At 60.3% G+C, this 20,407-nt stretch overlaps 1 protein-coding gene and 1 long non-coding RNA gene across 8 annotated transcripts in view; one reads left to right on the forward strand and one right to left on the reverse strand.

Annotated features, from left to right (window-relative positions):
- Positions 1-7,505, forward strand: part of ASPG (asparaginase) — a 28,459-nt gene extending 20,954 nt beyond the window's left edge. For 2 of the 7 annotated variants that reach the window (XM_070592854.1, XM_070592858.1), the window contains exons 11-16: positions 771-866; positions 1,141-1,304; positions 3,879-3,965; positions 6,102-6,201; positions 6,561-6,641; positions 6,921-7,505. In XM_070592854.1, coding sequence (XP_070448955.1) covers positions 771-866; positions 1,141-1,304; positions 3,879-3,965; positions 6,102-6,201; positions 6,561-6,641; positions 6,921-6,932 — 540 coding nt within the window. In that variant the 3' untranslated portion in view covers positions 6,933-7,505. The remainder of the gene's footprint in view (positions 1-770; positions 867-1,140; positions 1,305-3,878; positions 3,966-6,101; positions 6,202-6,560; positions 6,642-6,920) is intronic. The other 5 variants (XM_070592853.1, XM_070592857.1, XR_011532585.1 and 2 more) reach the window with 4 other exon arrangements.
- Positions 7,506-9,961: 2,456 nt separating this feature from the next.
- On the reverse strand, positions 9,962-11,442 carry LOC139079302 (uncharacterized). The gene is made up of 3 exons (XR_011532819.1): positions 11,271-11,442; positions 10,532-10,680; positions 9,962-10,171 (listed from the first exon to the last, which is right to left on the reverse strand). It is a non-coding gene; the product is annotated as an uncharacterized lncRNA (long non-coding RNA).
- Positions 11,443-20,407: the final 8,965 nt, after the last annotated feature.

Below are 20,407 nucleotides of genomic sequence, written 5' to 3' on the forward strand. Positions count from 1 at the left end.
GACAGACCTGTCTTGGAGAGCCTCGGCGGTGTTAACTGCTGCTTGGCGGGGGTGGGTGAAGGTCAGATGAAAGAGGCCGGGTGTGTGTAGCCTGTCATTAGGGAGGCTGCGTCGGGCCTTAATGACTGGAGGGACACGGGTTGGCTGGCAGCACTTGGTGATCAGGCCCGGCTGTGCGTGGGCTGGGCCAGGTGTGGGGCGGCCTGTGGGGCCTCCTGGCACCTTGGGGAGCTCCTAGACCACCTGTCCCTTTCCCGGCGCTGGGGGCAGGTGGCTCTGCGGGGACCATGCGGACGTGTGGAGCAGGGCCCTTCTCTCCAGGGTGGGCCGGGCTCCCCTTCCCACAGTCCCCCAGGACGCTGCCTTGTTCTGAGTCTGCACCTGCATCCTCGCAGGCGGTAGAGACAGACGAGGAAATGGATCTCAGAGGGTGGGTGGGTGGCAGGCCCTGGTCACACAGCTGGTGAGGACGGAGCCAGATGGTGGCCTCGTGTCCTCAGCTTTGCTCCCGGGGGTGCTGGTCCTGGGGGGGCCTCTGGGTGGGCCTCAGATGTGACACTCACACTCTTTCTTTCCCCATGTTGTGACTAAGGAGGTGGCCCCACTCCTATCCTGGACCCACTGCCAGTGCAGTGTCGAGGCAGGGTTCCCAGGGCCCCAGGCCCTGTCTCCTGTGTAAGGGGATGCTGCTCCTCACTCTGCCTGCTCCCAGGGGGACTGAGGACCCTCGGGACAGGCACAGTCTCAGGGAGCCGCCACCCCCAATGCAGGGGGCCGATGCTGTGCGGGACACCCTCATGCCCAGCCTGGCCTGTGCTGGGGCCCGTGCCGGCGACCTGGAGGCCCTGCAGGCGCTGGTGGAGCTGGTAAGCCCTCCCCCCACCTCGGGTACCGGCCCCAGCCGCGCCAGGCCCCGGAGGTGGGGTGCTGGCTAGCTGCGGGCAGGCCAGCCTTTCCCTGGGCCCACTAGCCGCCTGTGCCCTGGCCTGCCGGGCTGTGCAATCAGCTGGTGGGGCCTCACTGAAGCTGAGGGGGCCACCGTGGCTGTGCCAGGCCCCCTGCTCGGGGTGCCCCCCGACCCTCCCTGTCCCCTCCCCCTGGCCTTGCCCACCCTCCCCTCAGTGGGTGACGTGCCCTCAGGGCAGTGACCTAAGCCTGGAGGACTGCAGTGGTCAAACTCCACTGCACGCAGCTGCCCGTGGGGGCCACGTGGAGGTGCTCGCCATGCTGCTGCAGAGAGGGGTGAACGTCAACGCCCGGGACCAGGACGGCCTCACTCCCCTGCTGCTGGCTGTGAGGGGCAGGTACTCTGGGGGCCCGGCCCCAGGCGGATGTGTGGGCAGGGGTGCCACAGGAGGCGGGCCTGGATAGAGCTGGCTCAGAGAGGGCTGCCGGTTTGCCTGTGGTCACACAGCTTTCTCCGGCACAGCTGGGTGGGGCCAAGGACACCTGCTTCCCAGAACCTCGCCCACTTCCAGCCTGGGCCCCTGGTACTGGCAGTGACCAGGCGGGGTGTGAACAGGGCCCAGATAGGGAGGACTGACTCTGGGCAGGTGATCGGGGAGGTCTTCCTGGAGGAGGTGAATTCCAAGTGGAGCCAGGCAGGCCCAGTAAGACCCTGGCACAGAGTTTCTAGAAAACAAAAACACAGAGGAAGCATGTTCCCCAAGTTGTCTATGCACACCTGTGGGGCTGGGGGTGGAGCAGGGGGAGAAGAGCCTGGCCCAACACCGGGATGGGGCAGGTAGAAAGCAGGTTACCCGGAGCCAGACACCGGGCTGAGACGAGCACAGGTGCTCTCAGGGGGCAGGCTCAGCCTTCACAGTAGTGGAAGGGAGCCCCCCCAACTGGCCCCACCCAACAAACCCTGGCTTTTAAAAATGGGGGTGTATCGGGGGCTGCCTAGGTGGGTACTTACAGAGCCAGGCTCTTGCTGAGGCCCCGAGGCCCGGAGCAGCCGGTGTGGGCACTTGATGTCCAGTCTCCTTCTGGGAGGGGGCGAGGACACGGGTGGAGAGGCGGGAGGCATTGGGGGCTGCAGATTGCAGGGGTGTTTGTATGAGGGTCATTGTTGAAGGAAAACACGCCCGAGAGAGTGGTCACCAACAAGGAGCCAGGGTCACAGGACATGAGCCCTGCGCAGCTCTGACTCTTTGCCCCTGTGGTCAGGCAGGCAGGGCACAGGGCCTGGGCAGGTGGCCAGCACAAGGCAGGAGGAGTGGGCACCGGGCCTGGGGTGCCCGTGTGTCCTCTGCTGGGGCGATGGGGTCTCCTGGTCCTCCCCAGGCCCACCTGGCATCTCTCCGAGGGTTGGGCCCTGGATGCTCTGAGCATGGTCTTAACTCCATGGGGTGGGCAAGAGGTGGGCTTGGGGGGGCCTCGGCCTGGCAGGGGGTGGGGGCGGGTCCCTCTGGGGTCTCTGCCCCCCTCATCCGTGGCGAAGCCCGGGGCGGGATCAGATCCAGAGTGCACCTATGCGTGTGCACACGTAAGCGTGTGTGTTTCTGAGGCGGCCCCCGCTGTGGCTCTTCATCCTTGGTGGTCTTACCATTTCCAAATGCAGAGCTGATCTGGGCATGGTGGCTGCCGCAGCTCCCAGACCCTGCTTCTCCTCGGGATTTCTCTCTAGGGGGCCCTTGGCTTGCAGAAACCCAGTTATTTCTGGGCGGTGCTCATGAGTCTCATGGATGGAAGCAAACACTGTCTGAGCCCGGGGTCGCCAGACTGTCAGGGCCAAGTCCTGGGCGCCCTCCCCAGCTGTGAGCCTGGTGCAGGGGTGTTGGGGTAGTGCCTTCCTTCCCAGGCTCCTGGGAGCATCCAGAGGCGCTCAGAACAGGCCTAGTGGTGGACGGAGGGTGAGGGGCTGCGTGGGGGGCGTGCCCCTGGCACCCAGGCTGGGGTGATCTGGCTGGAGAGTCCAGGCTGCGCGTCCCTGGGTGTGGGCAGGCAGCGTGATGAGCTCACCCCATCCCAGTCCCGCCCCCTCATCCCTCCGGCTGTCACAACACCGCCTCCCCCAAACCGGTCTCCCTGCCTCACTCCCGGCCTGGCCCTGCTGGGCCTTGGGGTGGTGGAGGGGAGGGGCTGCCTTGCCCCAGAGGGCTCTTGGGGACTGGTGGTGGGCAAGGCCTGGGGGGCCATACCCTCCTCCCCAGGCTCCCTAAAAGCGGGGTGATCATGCAATTTATGGTACATCCCAGTGCTGCAGGGGAAGGGGGCGCCGGGTTAGCGATTATGCTGTGCAGGCCAGAGTCCCCTCTGCAGCAGGCTGGGCAGCCTCAGGCCTCTGCGTGTTCTGTTCCTTGGCCTTGCCCCGCCCCCACCCCAGGAGGCCCCCCCCCCCCCCACCACGGACTGCTCCCCGCAGCGGGCGACTCCAGGCTTGGCTCAGGCCAGGCACCTCTGGACACCTGCAGACATCAGGGCCCTGCTCTGGGCCACCAGCCTGACCCCACTGTTCACGTTTGTCTGCTGGTATCTCATCCCCACTCCACCCCCAAGGGCAGAATCCTGGCCTGTTGACTCAGTTTCCCAGACCTAGTCCTGGCTGGGAGCTCATTGGCAGTTGTGGGGCAGTGGGGCTGCCAGCTTGGTGTTGAGACTCCTTCAGGGCTGGCTGTCTCCAGGCACCCACAGGAGTACCTCGGGGCCCCAGCATGTGCCGGGGAGACCACTGTGGGGCCTTGATGCAGACAGAGGAGATGCTTAGCCAGGTTCGACGGATGCCCCTCAGTGTGGCCGGGTGCTGGGAACTGGCGGGGAGCGGCCCTGGTCTGGGGTGGTGGGTTCTTGGTCCCGTGCACAGGTCACGAGGCCCTGCTGGTGTCTGAGTAGAGACTGCCCAGGGCAGATGGCCACCGTGCTCTTTCTCATGGCAGGCATCAGGGTGTCATCGAGCTGCTGCGGGCAGCTGGGGCCTGTCTGTCCCCCGAGGAGCTGGAGGACGCAGGGACTGAGCTGTGCAGGTGAGGGCCACAGGCACCTCTGTGTTTCCCAGACTTGGGGCCCGGGCTCCAGGAGGGAAGCTGGCCTGCAGGGAGGAACGGTTGGCTGGGATGGGGCCTTCAGAGGAGGGGAGACCACCCTGCACTTGGTCTGCAGCTGGGGGTCATTCCTGGCAGAGAGAACAGTCCAGCAAAGGGGTGTGTGTGTGCATGTGTGTATCTGTGTGCATGCATGTGTGTGGGCTTGAGGGCTGTAGAGAGGTCACATGGGAGAGGGTGGAGTGTGGGCTGGGGGAGGCCTGGGCTGCATCTGGGGAGGTTAGAGTGGATGGGGTGGGAGCAGGGGACCCCTCTCCAGGCCTGGTGACACGTCTTGAGAGTCTCCATCCTCCCCAGTGGAGGCCTCAGGTGAGGCCTGGTCCCATCAAAGGGCAAAGTGACCACAGGCCCAGCAGCTGTCCTGCCCCAGTGCCCGGCAGCCAGTTGCCAACATGATTCTGACCTCACTGCTGCCCTGAGTGGCCACCAAGGCAGGCCTGGGGAGACTGAGGCACAGGGGGCTTGGGGCCCTGGAGGTCCCCAAGGAGGATGCTGGCAATGGCCAGGGCCCACTCAGCTCCTTCCCCCGTCCCCTGGGACCCCCTCCCTGGGGTGCCTCTGACACCCGCACCTGGTGACTCAGTGCTGCCCGCCAGCTCCTCCTGTGTGCAGCCTGGGCTGCCCATGGGCAGGGTCTGAGAGCCACGGGGGAGGGAGGCAGGGAGGGGCTGGGGCGGAGAGTGGAGGAAGGCAGGCCAGGGTGCTGGTGGTAGCCAGGGTTGGGGTCTGCGTCCCTGGAAGTCAGAGTCCCCAGGCCTGGGCAGTGTGTGACAGCGGTGGTCTCTCAGGCTGACTGGGAGTGAGCGGTGGGTGAGCTGCCTGCTCAGAAGGAAGAGGACCTGGAGCTCTGGCCCCCTCTTCCCCACCAGCCAGCTTCTCCCCCACCCCCATGCCTTGGTCCCAGTAAGGCCTCGGCCCCTCCTGCCATGAGTGTCAGTGTCCCAGGGGGACAAATCCTGCTGGCCGACCCATCCCCCGCCCTTCTCAGCAATGACAGGGGTAAGGTGAACTCTCAGATATGAGGGGTGGAGGGCCCAGGAAGGCAGAGGCCTGTCTACAACCACTGGGGTGACTGGGCTGCATCCCAAGTGGGCCTTGTTTGCTCCATTGACCGATGGGGAAACTGAGGCAAAGAGGGGCGGTGACAGCCAGGTCTCACCGACAGCACTAGCACCTTTGTCCAGGCCTCCACTTGGGAGTGGGCTGGTCCAACCTGAGCTGCTTGATTGGACTTGGGGGCCCTCGGCTGGCCCTTCCCAGGGGCGAGTGTGCGTGGGAGGCCTGGGGCAGGTCTGGGAGGAGCTGGTGGTGCCATCCAGCATGATTCACCCCAGAAATTACCCAGCGTCACTGTGGGGGCTGCTGCTTCTCCTTGTGATCAGGAGGGAGTCACTAGGGCCCCTTTGGGGGGGCAGCCCTTCCCCCCCTGGCCCCCCCAGCCCTGGTCAGCACATCTGGCATGGGCCCTTTCCCTCCTGGTCCCTGGAGGGGCAGTGAGCTCCTTTGAGAGGGGCCGGAGGGTGAGGGGGACCCCGGTGAGGGCCTGGGAGGTGCTCTGCTCACCATCTTCACCGTCTTCTCCAGGGCGGGCTGGCCGGGGGCCCCTCTCCCAGCCAGGACCCCCATGCAGCCTGCTGGGCCCAGGCCCCTCAACCCTGGCCCTCCTGTGTATCCCTCTTTGAACCACTGGGCTGCCTCAGACTTTCTTCCTGCCTCTGTGGACCCCACCTAGGGAGAGCTATGTTGTGAAATATGAAGCTGGCATGTGGCACTCAGCAGGCAGGGGTATGTGTGCGTGTGCAGCTGTGTGCGTGTGCATGTGCCCACGTGTGTACCTGCATGTGCATGTGTGCGCCCTTGACCTGAGTCACAGTCACTCCACCAGTGAAACCAGGCTGCCAGCCTGCCCCAGCAATTCCTGCCCTCCTGCCCTGGCCTGGCTGCGGCTAGCTCAGCTGTGCGGGGCTGGTGCTGTGAAAGTGCCCCAGGCAGGCAGGTGGGCAGGGGGACTGGCGTCCAGCAGGCCCTGATGGCTCCCTCCCTTGCTCCCTCTCCCAGGTTGGCATCCAGGGGGGACTGCGAAGGCCTAAGGGCGTGGTGGCAGGCAGGGGCAGACCTGGGATGGCCAGGCTATGACGGGCGCAGCGCCTTGCTCATTGTGAGTGCCACCAGTACCCCCGCTGCTCTTTCTAAGGCCACCTCCTCCAGGAAGGTCCCCCTGACAGTTCCACCGCTCCATCTCCCCTGCCCCTCCCCAAACACCCACCTCCTCTCCTGGTGGATAGGCTTCACATGAGGGGGCTGTGCAGGGCTGTCCCCCTTCCTCTCCCAGGCCCCTCCCAGGGCCCAGAGCTGTGGGGACCTGGAGAGCAGAAGAGACACGGGGCCCTGCGTTCATGGGCAGGAGGAGCCGGGTGGGAGGGCGTCCTGGTGGGCAGGGGGTGGGGGGAGCTGTCCAGGGCCAGGCTGCCGGTCAGCATCCCTGAGGCAGCCCCTACCCTGTGCTCCCTCCCACAGGCGGAAGCAGCTGGGGACCTGGAAGTGGTGACGGTTCTGCAGAGCCTCCAGGGTGGGGTTGGTGCCCAGGCCCTGGGTCCAGTAAGTGCCCCCAAACCCAGGCAGGGCTGACGGTTCTCCCATAGGGCTCCCAGCCCTGTGGCTGGACCCTGGCTTGAGGAATGTGTCCAAGGGGTGGTCCTGGGGATGGAGCTGGAGGCTGAGAGGGGTCGAAGTCAGTCGAGCCTGCAGAGCCCCTCCTGTGGCCGGGCACACACAGTGCAGGGGGGAGCTGACAAGTGGCCGGAGGGAGATAGGAGCGCTCAGGGAGAGCTTCCTAGGCAGAGCCCACCTCAGACCTCCTGTATTCTGTGCTGTCAGGCCACCCCGTGACACACCCTACCACAGCACTGGAGGCCCAGCCATGGCCAAGAAGTTCCTCGAGCCTGGAGGGGACCTCCAATCTCTCCCCTGCACCCCAGGACCCACTGGGCTGGGTGCTCCTGCCTGCCCTCCAGACTGAGTGGCCCAGGCCCCCAGCTGACACCTCCACCCCCTACTCCGTCATCTGGCCCTCCAGAAGACTCTCAAGGCCGGCTGGGTTTGCCCCGGTCCTCGGGTCCCTCCGCTGCGGAAGGCTGGGCCCCACCGCACAGGTGCCCGGCTTGTCTGTCCACCAGGCCCCCGTGCGCTACCTGGGCCTCCACTCAATCTCAGGAGACCTCTCATTGTCAGGAAGTGCTGCCTGCTGTCTAACCGGAAGCTGTCCTGGTGCAGCGTAAGCCAGACCTTCCTGCTGTGACCTGCTGCAGGGATCGCAGGTGCCCCCCACCCACACCCCCCATGGCTCTGACCAGGATGTGCCCCTGCTGCTGGGACGCTTCCTCTTCTGTTTCTGAGAAGCCTAAAGGTCTTTGTTGGGCAGAGTGGCAATAAAGTCCCTCTGGGGACCACTCCCTCACCAAAGCCTGGCTCCAGTGGGTCTGTTTGGGTCCCGGACTCTGGGTCAAAGGGAGGTGTCTTCAGCACCCTGGGGGGGAGGGGCTCCCAGCCAGTTCTTCCAGAGGCAGCATGAGTGTGAGTGTGAGCCAGGCCCAGTGGGGGCGGGGCGGGCAAGCTGTCCCCTCCCCCCACTTTCCTGCCTCCTGGCCTTTGCTCAGGCTGTTCTCTCCTCCAGACAACCTCTGCCCCATCTCCTCTTCTCCAAATCCTTCTCATTCTTGAAGCTTGGAGTCACCTCCTCCAGGCAGCCCCCGACCCGCAGCTGCTGCTGCCTAACTCTCCTCGAGCAGACAATCTCTCTGGTCCTCACTGTCCCTCTCGGTCACTGTCTGGTTTTCACAGGGGCCTCTGCAGTATGCCAGCCCCTCAGCATGCTTCATTTCAGCCCCTGCCCTGCCTGCAGCCCCTCACCCACTCCCCATTACGAGCCAGGCCCATCTAGGCCACTGCATGGGGGGCAGGGAAGGGGTGACCTGTGCTGGCCCTGGTTGCAACAGCCTGGGTGGGTGGGCGGGTGGGGGCTGGCCCTGCTGTGGGCAGGTGTGTGATGGGCAGGCCCGGGTCCAGTGGGTGTGGCTCTCTAAGGCCAGTGGGCAGCCGCATGCTTTGTCAGAAGCCCGTCTGGGAATGACATCAGGTGTTTGGACCCCCGGCCAGTTCCTTGTCCAAACGGTGAGCAGTCCAGTGGGGCAAGGGCACGTGCCAGGCTCAGGCCCACCTGGCGACACTGGGCCTGGCTGGCCATGGCCTTCCCTCCTGCTCACAGTCCCTGAAACCCCCCTACTGGGCAGAAGGAGCTGTGGGGGCTGCCTCCCCCGGGGCCCCCACCACCTCGGTGCCTCCCTAACTGCCCACATGAGGATTCCCATCCGTTTGTCCATTGGGCCCTGGGCTGGGGGCTCAGGAGAGAGCAGCCTGAGGGCATGTGCCCTGTAGATATTGGGCAAAAGTGTGACCCCAAGAGCTTGTCTTTGGCATCCACTGTGCAGCTGGGGCCTCTCCTAGGTGGGCCGGGCTGGAGGCGGCTCCACCCGCACCTGCAGGCTTCTCAGCCTGGTTCCCAGGCCCGGGCTGGCACCTTGGCTGGCAGCCTTCCAGATTCTCGCCCAGACACGGGTGTGCCTGGGCCTTGCACAACCAGGTAACGCCACATAAGCATGGCAAGTCTTGGGGAACCTTTGCCCCACACCCTGATGAGTGGGGGCCCATGAGTGGGGGGTGCAGAGGCTCACGAGCCAGGATCCCCTGCTGTTGCTAGTGGGCTGGGACCCTCAGAAGGCCATAGGGGAGGCAATGGGAGTCGGACAAATGCCCAATGGAGGCGAGGAGGGATAAGGCCACCTCTCGGGTCCCACGGCAGATCACTGCACCTCCCTGTCCTCTCCGGGGCTCCCTCATACAGCAGCTCACAGGAGGCACCCACCCCCTTCAGCTCGGCTCCCGAGGGACTGGAGAAGGCCAGAGTCTGTCACTCATGGCCACGCCACACTCGTCACTTCTCCCAGGCCCCGTGGAGCCCCAGGTTGTGAAAGCCGCAGGTGGCTCCTGTTACCCGAGGTGGCAGCACCCTCCCAGAGCGGGTGCCAACCTGCCGGTGTAGCATGCCCGCTGTCTCCTGAGTGGCCCGTGGACAGCACATGCTGAGCTGGTTTCCCCAGGTGGGTCACTGATGGCCGAGGAGAAGCTTCCGCCAGCCAGACAGGTGGGGGCAGCTCCCCACCAGGGCTGGGCTCCTCCACGTGCTTGTGGGACACAGAGCCCTACCGTGAGCAGCTTCTGGGCTGGGCACGCGTCTCTGAACGCTCTGGCAAGTCGCGGGCACATGTTTAGGGGTCATTTTGTGTTCCTTGGGGAGAGGCCAGCCTGGCCCGGTAAGTTAGCTCCTCGGAGAGTCAGAGTAGCACCAGGGGAGCGAAAGGGCTGCTGGGCTCCCAGGCGCACCGCACCATGTGAGAGGGAGCAGCCGCAGATGACAGTGCTGGAGGCTCACTTTCTGCCTGTGCTGGCTTGTCGTCCGCTACACCCCTGAGAGGGTGTTGCTTCATCTTCCTTCTCATGTCACAGAGGAGGAAGCTCAGGCCCAGGGCTGTGCTCCGGGTTCCACGCTGGCACATGGCGGAGCTGGACTGTGAGCCTGCCTGGCACGAGGGCAGCCTCCTCCCCTCTGAAAGGCAGTGCCACTGGGAGACATGGCATGGGGCTGGCATGGGACAGGGGAGCCAGGCTTGGCACAGCGAGTGCTGGATAAGCGCGGGGGAGTCCCCTGAGCCCCACGGGGTCTCGGGGGGAGCAGACTCCGCAGAGGAGAGCTGCATGGCCCACACCCAGTAATTTCCCTCTGGATGAGGCCTCCAGCCCATCTCAAATCACCAGGACCTCAGGGTTATCTCAGAAAACATCTCCACATTTAGGCAGCTATCTACCTTTTCCCAGCATTTTCATCATAAAATCAGACTTCCCAGACAGGGCCCCCCAGGGCTCCCCCACCCACAGCTACAGGGAACTCGATTTCTCTTTCGTGATAGGAAGTTCCCCTTCTGGTCACACCTTGATACCTCCTGCTGCAATTGGGAGCCACAGGTGCTTGTGCTTGTCACCTTCCTCCCCTGTGTCACCAGTCCCCTCTGATGCTGGAGATAGTGACAGTGTGTAAGGACGGGTCTGCCCTGGATTGGGCTGGACCAGGGCTTAGAATCGGGGACAGGAGAGGTGGGTTCTTCTGGCCTCCATGGTGGTGGTGGTGGTGGTGAGGAGGAGGAATTCCCAAGTTCCTCTTCTGGGTCACACACCTCTGTGTCCCTCAGATGTGTCCCTCTGCCCCCGCACTTGACCTCACACACAGACTCTCTGGCCTACAGACTCAGCAGAGATGCCGGGTGTGGAGTCCCAGCTCCACCACTGAGAACTGTTTAACCTCCGAGAAATCACTGCCCCTCTCTATGCCTCAGTTTCCCCAACTGCAAAATGGAAATAAAACCTTTGCTACTCACTAATCAGGGTGGTGGTGAGAGGGAGCCACATGTGGCATGTGTGGACATGCCTGGGGGGGTCCATCACAACCTGGCAGCTGCGTCCTGGCCTGGGACCAACCTGAGGTTCTGAGCCGAGAGGACACTGGTCTTCTGCTGGCCGGGCGTGCCTGTGGGGCTGCCTTGGACTTAGCTGAAGGATTATGACTACCCGGTTGTCCACCCCCATGCGGCTGCACCAGGGGCTCAAGAAGTGGGCTGAGGACTTTAGGGGCCACACTCCTCCAAAGTTTCTTTCCTCAAGCTTGAAGCCCCTACTAGCCCCCATTTGCCCCAAGCAGGCAGCTGCCTGTAACAGAGTCCCGGAGCCTCCCTAGTCAGGCCCCAACATCCCCAGGTGACTAAGAGGGGAGGCCAGTGTGCCTGGGGGTGTGTGTGGTGGGGGGGGGCAGGGCTCTGGCCCTGCTTGGAGGAGAGGGTGGCAGGGTGGGCACCCCCAGTGTGCAGAGTAAGGGGTCAGGATGGGCTCCCAATGTGGGCCCTAGTGGGAAGTGTGGGGCGCTGCCCTCCTCAACCTCCGAGAAGAACCAGAAACTTGCTGGGAGCGTTCGCTCCCTCCCTCTAGTTTCACTTTCTCTTTATCCCCCCTTCCCCCCTCCCACGAAGTTCCCTTTGAAGTGAGAGGGACGGGGATGGGCGTGACCAGCCCCCACCCATAGACGGAACCGGGGCCTGGGCTCTTGCCGGCTCTGGTCCTCACCTGCCGGGGCCGCCCTGGGCACCAGCTCGGCCAGTGTCACACCCCCTTTCCGCAGTGAGTCTGGGCGCCGGGTCCCAGGCGAGACAGTGCGGGTGCGGCCCCCAGGGGCTCCCAGGCTGTGCGCCCGAGGCGGGGGCGCCGGGCGGGGCCGGGAGGCCGGTGAGTCAGGGCCACCCCCGCGCGGGCGCGCCGAGCAGGTACTGGGGCCCCGGACGACCCGCCGCGCGACCAGCCGGCCCGGGAGCCGCCTGGCCCGGAAAAACCGGTCGGGCCGGCGCAGCGCGGGCGCATTCCGGTGGCGGGGGAGGGCGGCCCCACCGCTTAAAAGGCGCCGCGGCGCTGGCCGCCGCCGCACGGACGCAGCCGCCGGGCCACGCGGGGCCGCGGGCCGTCTGCGCTCGCGGGGGCTCGGCGGGCGCGGCGCGGGCTGGGCCGGGCCGGGGCCGGCGGCCGCGCTCCCCCTGCGCCAGGCCGGGGCGTCCGGGGGCCGCGGGGCGCACGGCCGGACGGCGAGCGGAGCGCAGGGCAGGGCTCCCCGGCGGCGGCTTTCTCTCCACAGCGCGGCGGAGCGCGGACGCGCGCCGGGTCCAGTGGTTCTTAACAGTTCAACAGTTCTGTAGCGCAATTGTGAAATGTTTAGGACCACTAGACCCGGCGGGCCTGGCTGCGGCGGCGACAGCGACAGCGACCGCGACCGGGCGTCCCGCGCGCGGCCCGGGGTGAGGGCGAGGGTCAGGGACGCGCCGGGGACCGCCTGGGAGGAGCCCTCGGCCGCGGCTCCGCGCCCTCCAGTCCGGCCGAGCCGCCCGCGAGCCGCCGGGAGGTGGCCGGCCGTGGCGGCGTCCAGCGCGGAGACCCGCTGCGGTGCGGGCGCGCCGGGCCGGCCCACGCTCCTGGAGCCTTGCCGGCCTGGAGACGCCACCGCCGCCCTCCTGCACCCGAGGGCCCCCACCCTTCTCGAAACTCCGCCGAATTCCCAGCCGGGACCTGGCGGGGCCCCGCGGGGAGAAGGAGCGCTCCTTGCCCCGCTTCCCGGGAGCTGGAGCGGCGGGCGCCGCGCCCTCCGGAGAGGAGCTCGTCGGTTTGGCGGCGGCTCGCGGGCAGAGAGCCTGGGCTGGACAGCGGGGGCCTTCCCTTCACAGAGGGCCCGGGGCGGGGGGCGAGCGCAGGGGCCCATGAGAGCCTGTGGAATGAACGAAGGACCCGAGGGCAGAAGCTGCCGGAGGGGAGAAAGCGGTGCGGCCACGCCCTCGGCAGTGGAGACGGGCCCGCAGCCCTGGAAACCGGACGTCCTGGGCCAGAGGGTCCCTCCTGGGGCCTCAGGACCCCCTGCGAAGCGCGTCCTGCGAGCGCTCGCCCGCGGGAGAGACCTTGTGGGAGGTGGTGGGAGCCTGTGTGTGAAGGCCTGGGAGGGGCTGGCCTTGGGAGGGGCTCAGCAAAGGGTCCTTCCATGCCACCTCCCTCAGGCAGGTCGCTTCTGCCTGGGAGATGAGGCTGACCTGCCCCGAGCCTGCCTAGCCTGACGGTCTGGCCACACCCTCTGGGCAGAAGAGGGTTACCCTCAGGTCCCTGCCTCCGTGACCCAGTGTTTAGGGGGGTGCAGAGCAGCCTGGGTGGCGGGTCAGACAGGCCTGGGTTTGAGGCCCACTAGGGCACTGCCCACCTGGGCGGCCTTGGGCCAGTCCCCTGCCCTCTCTGAGCCCCACCTGCACATAGGCGTGGCAGGGGATGCCCCTCCCCTCCCCCTGCTGTGAGGACAGAGAAGTAATGTGGAGGGCTGTGCTGGGAGAGCCGTGACTGCAGGAGGACCTGGCCCCGGCCCAGGCTGTGGCCCCCTGGCAGCCCACAGGGAGGGGGTCATGATCCTGGGAGAAGGGTCCACCCTCAGGCCAGCACCTTCCCCCTTTGCCCAGCAAACTCCACTGCGGCCGCTTCTCGGGTCTATGGTGCTCTGAGGGGTAGCAACGATGCTGCCCCAGACCCCCACGGCCACTTGGTGGCGATTTCATTCTACAGGGTTCTCCCTGCTCCATCTGCCGGGTCCCTCAGCAGCTCAGTAAGAGGGGCTCCCCTCCTGGGGCTCAGGTGGGGGCATATGGGGTGCTCCCTATTCTGCAGCTGGGAATCATTTGGTAGGGTGTGAATATATACATTACAGATTGATGGAAGTGGAGGTGTGTTCCAAAGCTTCTCCGTGTCCGGGGGCTGGCTGGCCTTTCTTTCTCCCCCCAGGCCTTGTTGTAGTCTTTCCCACCTCCTTCCGACCCCAGAGGAATAGAAATGAAGATAGTTGGGGTGGGGCGTGGCCAGGTCCCCATCCTGGGCTCGGCTTCCGGCCTCAGCCCTCCCCCTGGTGCTTTGGTCTTCCAGCAAGTCCCCAGAACCTGCCATCAGCCTTCTCTTAGCCGGGGAAGGGACAGCTCTAGGACCCAGCAGACCCTGCCACCTACCTGCGCCAGTCCCCTCAAGGAGCCAGGCTGTGGAGAAGACTTGGTCCCTGGGGCCCCAGTTGCAACTGGCTTCTGCCTGCTTCCAGCCTTACCCATTCTGGTCCCCTGGCTGGCCGTGACCCATGCCTGGCCGGAGGCTCTGGCCACGGGGAGGAGCAGGGTTGGAGAGCTTAGGGGTTGGAGTGATGGAGGACCCTCTCTTCACCCTCTCTCCTCATCCTGGCACAGACTGAGGTCAATTGTGGGTTCAAATCCCAGCCCTGTCGCCCATAAGCGAGTCCTTGGCCAGCCCTGCATCCTCAGAGCACCCATTTCTTCCTCTGCAAAGAGGAGTGGTGGTTCCGACCTCACAGGGCTTCCTGGAGGGTCCACTGAGAGGATGCTGCCAAACTCCCAGAGTGCCATGGGGCAGAGCTGGAGCTTGTCCCGGGACAGTGTTACCTCATGGTGGGAGGGTGGGTGTGGGGAAGGCCCCAGCTTAATCTGGTCCTCCTGCACAGGTGGCAATGGGATGGGGTCTCACAACAGGGTCCCTTGGTCCCTGGGGTCCAGGAGGGCAGGTAGCTCCTACTCTGCAGTGACAAGCCCTGCCTTTCCCTACGCTGCCCCCTGACTCCCAGCCTCTCCCCTCTCCACCTGCTCACCCCAGCACAGGATGCCAAGGGTCCCCAGTACCCATTCTCTTCAGTAGTGGAAGCCCTGTGTGTTAGCTGGGCATGTGGCCCCCTAGGCTGCTAGCGTGGGGCCCTGCCCAGTGTGGGCAGCAAGGGCAGCCGTGACTTCAGGCCTGCCCCTGGGGGACACTGTCTGCCCCTGCTTCCTCTTTCCCTTTTCAGGCGGAACTAGGCCACTGTGCTGCTGAGCCTGCTCTGGCTGTGCAGATGGAGGGCCACTCCGGTTTGCCTGGGTTTCTGGTTTTAGCGCTGAAAGCCCCGTGTCCTAGGAGCACCCTCTGTGCCAGGGGCAAACTGGGGCAGTTCGTCACCCTGCCCTGGACCAGCTCGGGGAACACACTGCCTTAGCGCCTTGGACCATTTACCAGCTTGTCTTTTTCACAAGAGAAATAAACCTATCTTTTTAAAGGTGCTGTTATTTTGGTCTCTATTAAAGTCTCTGAACCAGTACTCTGAGTGAGCGGTTCCAGTCGCTGGGAGGGCTGGCGAAGAGCACTGGGGCTCTGGGAGCAGAGTGGGCTGGGGATCTGTGTCTCTATCGCGCTCTGGCTGGTTGTGATGGAACCCGAGGCTGAGAACCGCTGTCTTAGGTAGCAGACCTCAGCAAGAGGAAAAGAGTTAGAAGACAGGGAGGCACAGCCTCGAACCTGTGGCTTTCAGGGATGTCCTGGGCTTGTGATCCCCAGGGCAGCGGAGCCCAGAACAGAAACTGCCTGACTGTCAGCCCCTGTGTCCCCCCGCATCCCTGCTCGAGCCCCTACTGCACGGACAGCCCGCTGGGGCTCGGGCCAGGCTACCTCCCCTTCTTCCACTTTGAAGGGTTCAGTTAAATTGGGACCACCTGGAAAACCCCAGGTACTCGCCCTGTCTTAAGATCAGCTGCTTGGCAACCTTAATTGCATGTGCCACCTTAATTCCCTTTTGCCATATAATGTAACTGATGACAACAATGATAATGCAAAAAAATGATAAGGTAAAACCGAGATATCTGCATAAAATCTTATCAGCTGGCACCAGCAATCGTGTGAGCACACACGAGAGTGAGATTCCACATGCCTTTGCTGTTGCGAATGACCATAGAGAGGGAAGGACAGGGGATTCTTCCTTACTTTCCCCACACCCTCGGTGACCTGGTGAGCCCTGTGAGAAAACAGCTCTGTCCCCTCTGGGTGCCCTCTGGGGCCAGCTGTGCCTGGCTCTCTGATCATCTGCTGTGGTTCTGAGAGGCTGCAGGGGCGGGGGTGGGGGACGTGGGTGGCAGAGGACACGTCCATGAAATCTTTCCTTGAGCCCTCCACTATTTGGGCATCAGCCTTCTCTCTATTTTTTTTTTCGGTTTATAGAGGTATAGTTGACATATTGTAAGGTGAACATATTTAAAGGTACAATTGAGACTTTTTTTGTGTGAGGAAGACTGTCCCTGAGCTAACATCTGTTGCCAATCTTCCTCTTTTTGCTTGAGGAAGATTGTCACTGAGCTAACATCTGTGCCACTCTTCCTGCATTTTGTATGTGGGATGCTGCCACAGTGTGGCTTGATGAGCAGTGCTAGGTCTGCGCCTGGGATCCGAACTGGCGAACCCTGGGCTGCCGAAGTGGAGCATGTGGACTTAACCACTACGCTACTGAGCCGGCCCCCAATTGATGACTTTCGATGTGCGCGTACATCCATGAAGCCATCGCACGATCAAGATAACCAGCAGACCCCCCACCCCAATGGGGTTCACTTGGCCTTGAGATACGTTCCTCTTTTCCCCACCCCCAGAGTTTTCTGTATTGGAAGGTTTTCAACTGCAAATTCAATATCTTTGATAGATATAGGACTATTCAGGATATCTATTTCTTCTTGAGTTAGTTTTAGTAGCTTGCATCTTTCAAGGAGTTTGTTTACTTAGTCTAACTTGTCACATTGTATAAAGTTACGTGTAATACTTCATTATTATCCTTTTAACATTTGTAGAGTCTGTGGCAATATCCCATCTCTTATTCTTAGTATTGGTGATTTGTGTTTTCTCTCTTTTTTCCTGATCAGCCTGGCTAGAGGTTTATAATTCCTATTGATCATCTGAAAGAACCAGCTTTTGATTTGATTAATTTTCTCTATTATTTTTCTGTTTTCTGTGTCATTGATTTCCAGTCTGATCTCTGTCATTTCCCTTCTTCTCCTAACTTTGGGTTTTATTTATTTTGCTTTTCTGCTTTCTGCTTTTTTGTGTGTGTGTATGAGGAAGATTGGCCTTGAACTAATATCTGGGCCAATCTTCCTCTATTTTTTTGTATGTGGGATGCCACCACAGCATGGCTTGATGAGCAGTGTGTAGGTCTGTGCCCGGGATCCAAACTCGTGAACCCTGGGCTCCTGAAGTGGAGCCGTAAACTTAACCACTACGCCATTGGGCTAGCCCCAACTTTTCTGGTTTCTTAAGGTCAGGTGTCTACTGGCCACTTGAGATTGTCCCAAGTTCTGCTCATTGTTTATAGTCTTGTTTTCTCTGTGTTTCTATTTCTTTCTAAAGAATTTCTTTTTCTGCAGTGCCTAATTTGCTATTAATCCCATCAGTGTAATTTTCATCCTGGACATTATATTTGATTGGGTCTGTTTTATATTAAGAAAGTTTCCGTATTTCTACTTAATGTATTCAAGCTGTCCTAAATCTTCCTGAACATATGATAAAATATAGTTATGAAATAGTTTTCATGTTCTTATGTACTAATTTTATCATCTGCATCATTTCTGGGTCTGTTTCTATTGACTGATTTTTCTCTGTGTTGTGCAGTTTTCTGTTTCTTTGCATGCCTAGTAATCTTTGATTGGTTGCCAAACATTGTGACTTTGACATGGTTGGGCGCTGGGTAATTTTGCATCCTATAAATATCTGTGGGCCTTGTTCTGGGACATGGTTAAGCTACTTTTAGAGAGTTTGATTGTTTTGAGGATTGCTAAAGCTTTCTTAGGCAGGACCAGTTCAATTTTTATTCTATTTTATTCTATTTCCCCAGCAATGAGGCAATCCTTGTGAGTGGTCTACCCCAGGCCTTGTGCATGACGAGGCTTATTCTTTGGTTGTGGGAACACACACCATTCCCAGCATGTTTTTTTAAAAAAGTTTTTTAAAATTATGGGAAAAAATATATAACATAAAATGTACTCTTTTAACCATTTTTAAGTGTACGGTTCTGTGGCATTAAGCACACTCACATTGCTGTGCAACCATCACCACCATCCATCACCAGAACTCTGTTCATTTGGCAAAACTGGAACTCTGTCCCCATTGGACAGCAACTCTTCCTTGCCCCTCCCCCAGGCCCTGGCACCCGGCATTCTACTTTCTGTCTCTGTGGATTTGACTCCTGTGGGGCCTCATGTGCGTGGAACCAGACAGGATTTGTCCTTTTGTGACTAGTTCACTTCACTCAGCGTCACGTCCTCCAGGTTCATCCATGCTGTAGCATTTGTCAGAATTTCCTTCCTTTTTAAGGCTGAACAATATTCCATTGTGTGGTTGGACTGGTTTGTTTATCCTTTCATCCATCCGTGGACACTGGGGTTGCTCCCACTGTTTGGCTGCTGTGAGTAATGCTGCTGTGAATGTGGGTGTGCACAGTATGAAATGCAGACAGCTTCCATCCTCTCCCCGGGCAGCTCCCCCTCTAGCCTCAGGGAGTTTCCTTCCTTTGTGGGTGATCTGCCTTCAGCTAAAGACTCCAGGCGACCCTTGGTGGAGCTCCAGAGCCGTGGTCTGTGCAGCTCTCTTCTCTCCGATGTCACCCTGTGGCCTCGAGCAGCCTCAGCTTCACCAGACTGTCTCCTGTGTGCAGGGACACCTGAGAGCTGCTCTGGGCTCCTGCTCCCTGTGCTGAGCCTGTCACCTCTCTCCAGGCAGGAGGCTGGGAAATCACGGGGCTCACCTTATTTGTGTCCTTTCTCCTGTCCTGCCCCATTTCCAATGTCTGTGAACTGTTGTTTCATATACATTGTCCCTTTTAAGTTATTTCTGGTGGGAGTGTGAATCTGGTCCCTGTCCCTCTGTCTTGGCCCATGGTGAAAACCCTCCCCTCTCCTCATTACCCTGTGATCCCTGTGTCCTACCTCCGCCTGTGCACTGTGGCTGCTCTTCTGCCACGGGCCTCTCCTGGAGGCATTTCTGGCACCCTGAGGCACACCGGTGCTGTTATAGATAGACCCTGGTGGTCTCCGGCGTGCCCTCATCTGGAGCTAGACCTCTGCTGGACTCCTCATGCCCACCCCCGATGTTGGATGCTCCCGGGGGCTCAGATGTACCAGCTGGCTCAGGGGTGGGGCATGTGGTCCTCCATCAGCACCAGCCTAAGTCCTCATATAGCACTTCACAGGCACACAGGACTTCCCTGAAGGCCTGGGTCAGCAGAAGTGCCACACAGGGATGGCTGCCTCTGGGAGTGCCTCCTGGGTGATGTCTAAGTGGCAGAGCCAGCCCAGTCCCTGCAGAGGGACCTCTCCAGGCACCTTCTCCCCCTCCCTCAAGACTCATCCACCAGCCTGCCTTTAGCTCCGAGCCAAATCTCACCCCACTCGCCCTCATGCCTGAAGAGTATTTTGGGAAGACACACAGGCCAAGGTGATGCCCCATGGCCGAGGCGACATTTGGTCATACGTTTTGCAAAAGTCTGGCTTGTTTAGTCTTTGCTCGCTCTTGTTTTGTATAGTTCCACAGACAGCCATGTAAGGATTTCATTTTCCTTGGAGCCTTTGGACCCCTAGCCCTTTGGTGGTGATATTATCGTCCTCAGTTGCTTTCTTTGTAATTTCCATTGGGATTTTCTCCAGAATTATGTTTTTATTTTCACCTACATTTCTAAACTGAACAAATAATTTCTTTTAAGAATTAAATTTAAACATGGATATAATTTAAAAAGTCAAACAATAATTATAAACTTGCTAAGAAAACCAGGAGCCTCCTGCCCTAAATAGTCCCACCCCAGGTTAGCATGCGTGATCACAGCTCCTTTCTAGGACAGCTTAACAATTTTTTTTTTAGGTGAGGAAGATTGACCCTGAACTAACATCTGCGCCAATCTTCCTCTATTTTCTATGTGGGATGCCGCCACAGCATGGCTTGATGAGCAGTGTGTAGGTCCATGCCCAGGATCTGAACCTGCGAACCCCGGGCTACAGAAGTGGAGGCTCGAACTTAACCACTACACCACCGGGCTGGCCCCAGCTTAAGAATTTTTTTTAAAAAAGAATTGCCTCATTTTTTTACTTGCATAGTTTTCTATGTAACTTTGAATAACTCCGTGCTCTTTGATGGAAGTTTAAATCTCTTCTAAATGTCTTCAGATACATTCAGTAATCTGCTTCCTGCCTCCCTCCCCCTCCCCCTTCTCTCTCCTCCAGGCCTCCCTGTAGAGCGCTCTGGATGCATGCCCAAACATGGACTGCTTACGACTCAGCTGACACCTGTGAACCCCCATCCCCATCACCCTGAAGCGCGCTTTATCTCCCTCCCGGGTTGGGTGGTCTTTCCTGACCCCTCGGCTTCTTTTCCTTGGTTTATTCCCTGTTTGGGGGAAGCCCGTCTACCAGGAGCTTCAAGAAAGGGAACATACAAGGCTGCGTTTTCCGCTTAGTCCTGCTTCATGCTCACTTGAGTTCCGTGGGTGTGAATTCCAGGGCACCCTTTCTCCGGGGGATTCTGGGAATTTGCTCAGTTGTCTTCCAGCTTCATCGTTACTTGGAGAAGCTGGACGCCAGTCTTCTTGAGGGACCTGTGAACTCCTCCCCACCTCGAGCTTTCAGATTCTTCCATCTGTTCCTGGTGCCGTTTTGAAATTTCGCAAATATGTTAATCTTCCCCGCCCCTGTTTTGTGTGAAGCTTTCAAGTCCTTAGTTCTGGATTTTTTTTTTTTTTTTGCATTATTTCCCCACCCATATTTTTTCTGTTCTCTTTTTCTGGAACTCTTGTTATTCAGAAATTGAACTTCCTGCTTTAGTCTTGTCATTTTTTCCTTCTCTGTTGTTTTCTCTTTTTC

The sequence above is a fragment of the Equus przewalskii genome, chromosome 25, assembly GCF_037783145.1.
Source record: "Equus przewalskii isolate Varuska chromosome 25, EquPr2, whole genome shotgun sequence".
Classification (NCBI taxonomy): domain Eukaryota; kingdom Metazoa; phylum Chordata; class Mammalia; order Perissodactyla; family Equidae; genus Equus; species Equus przewalskii.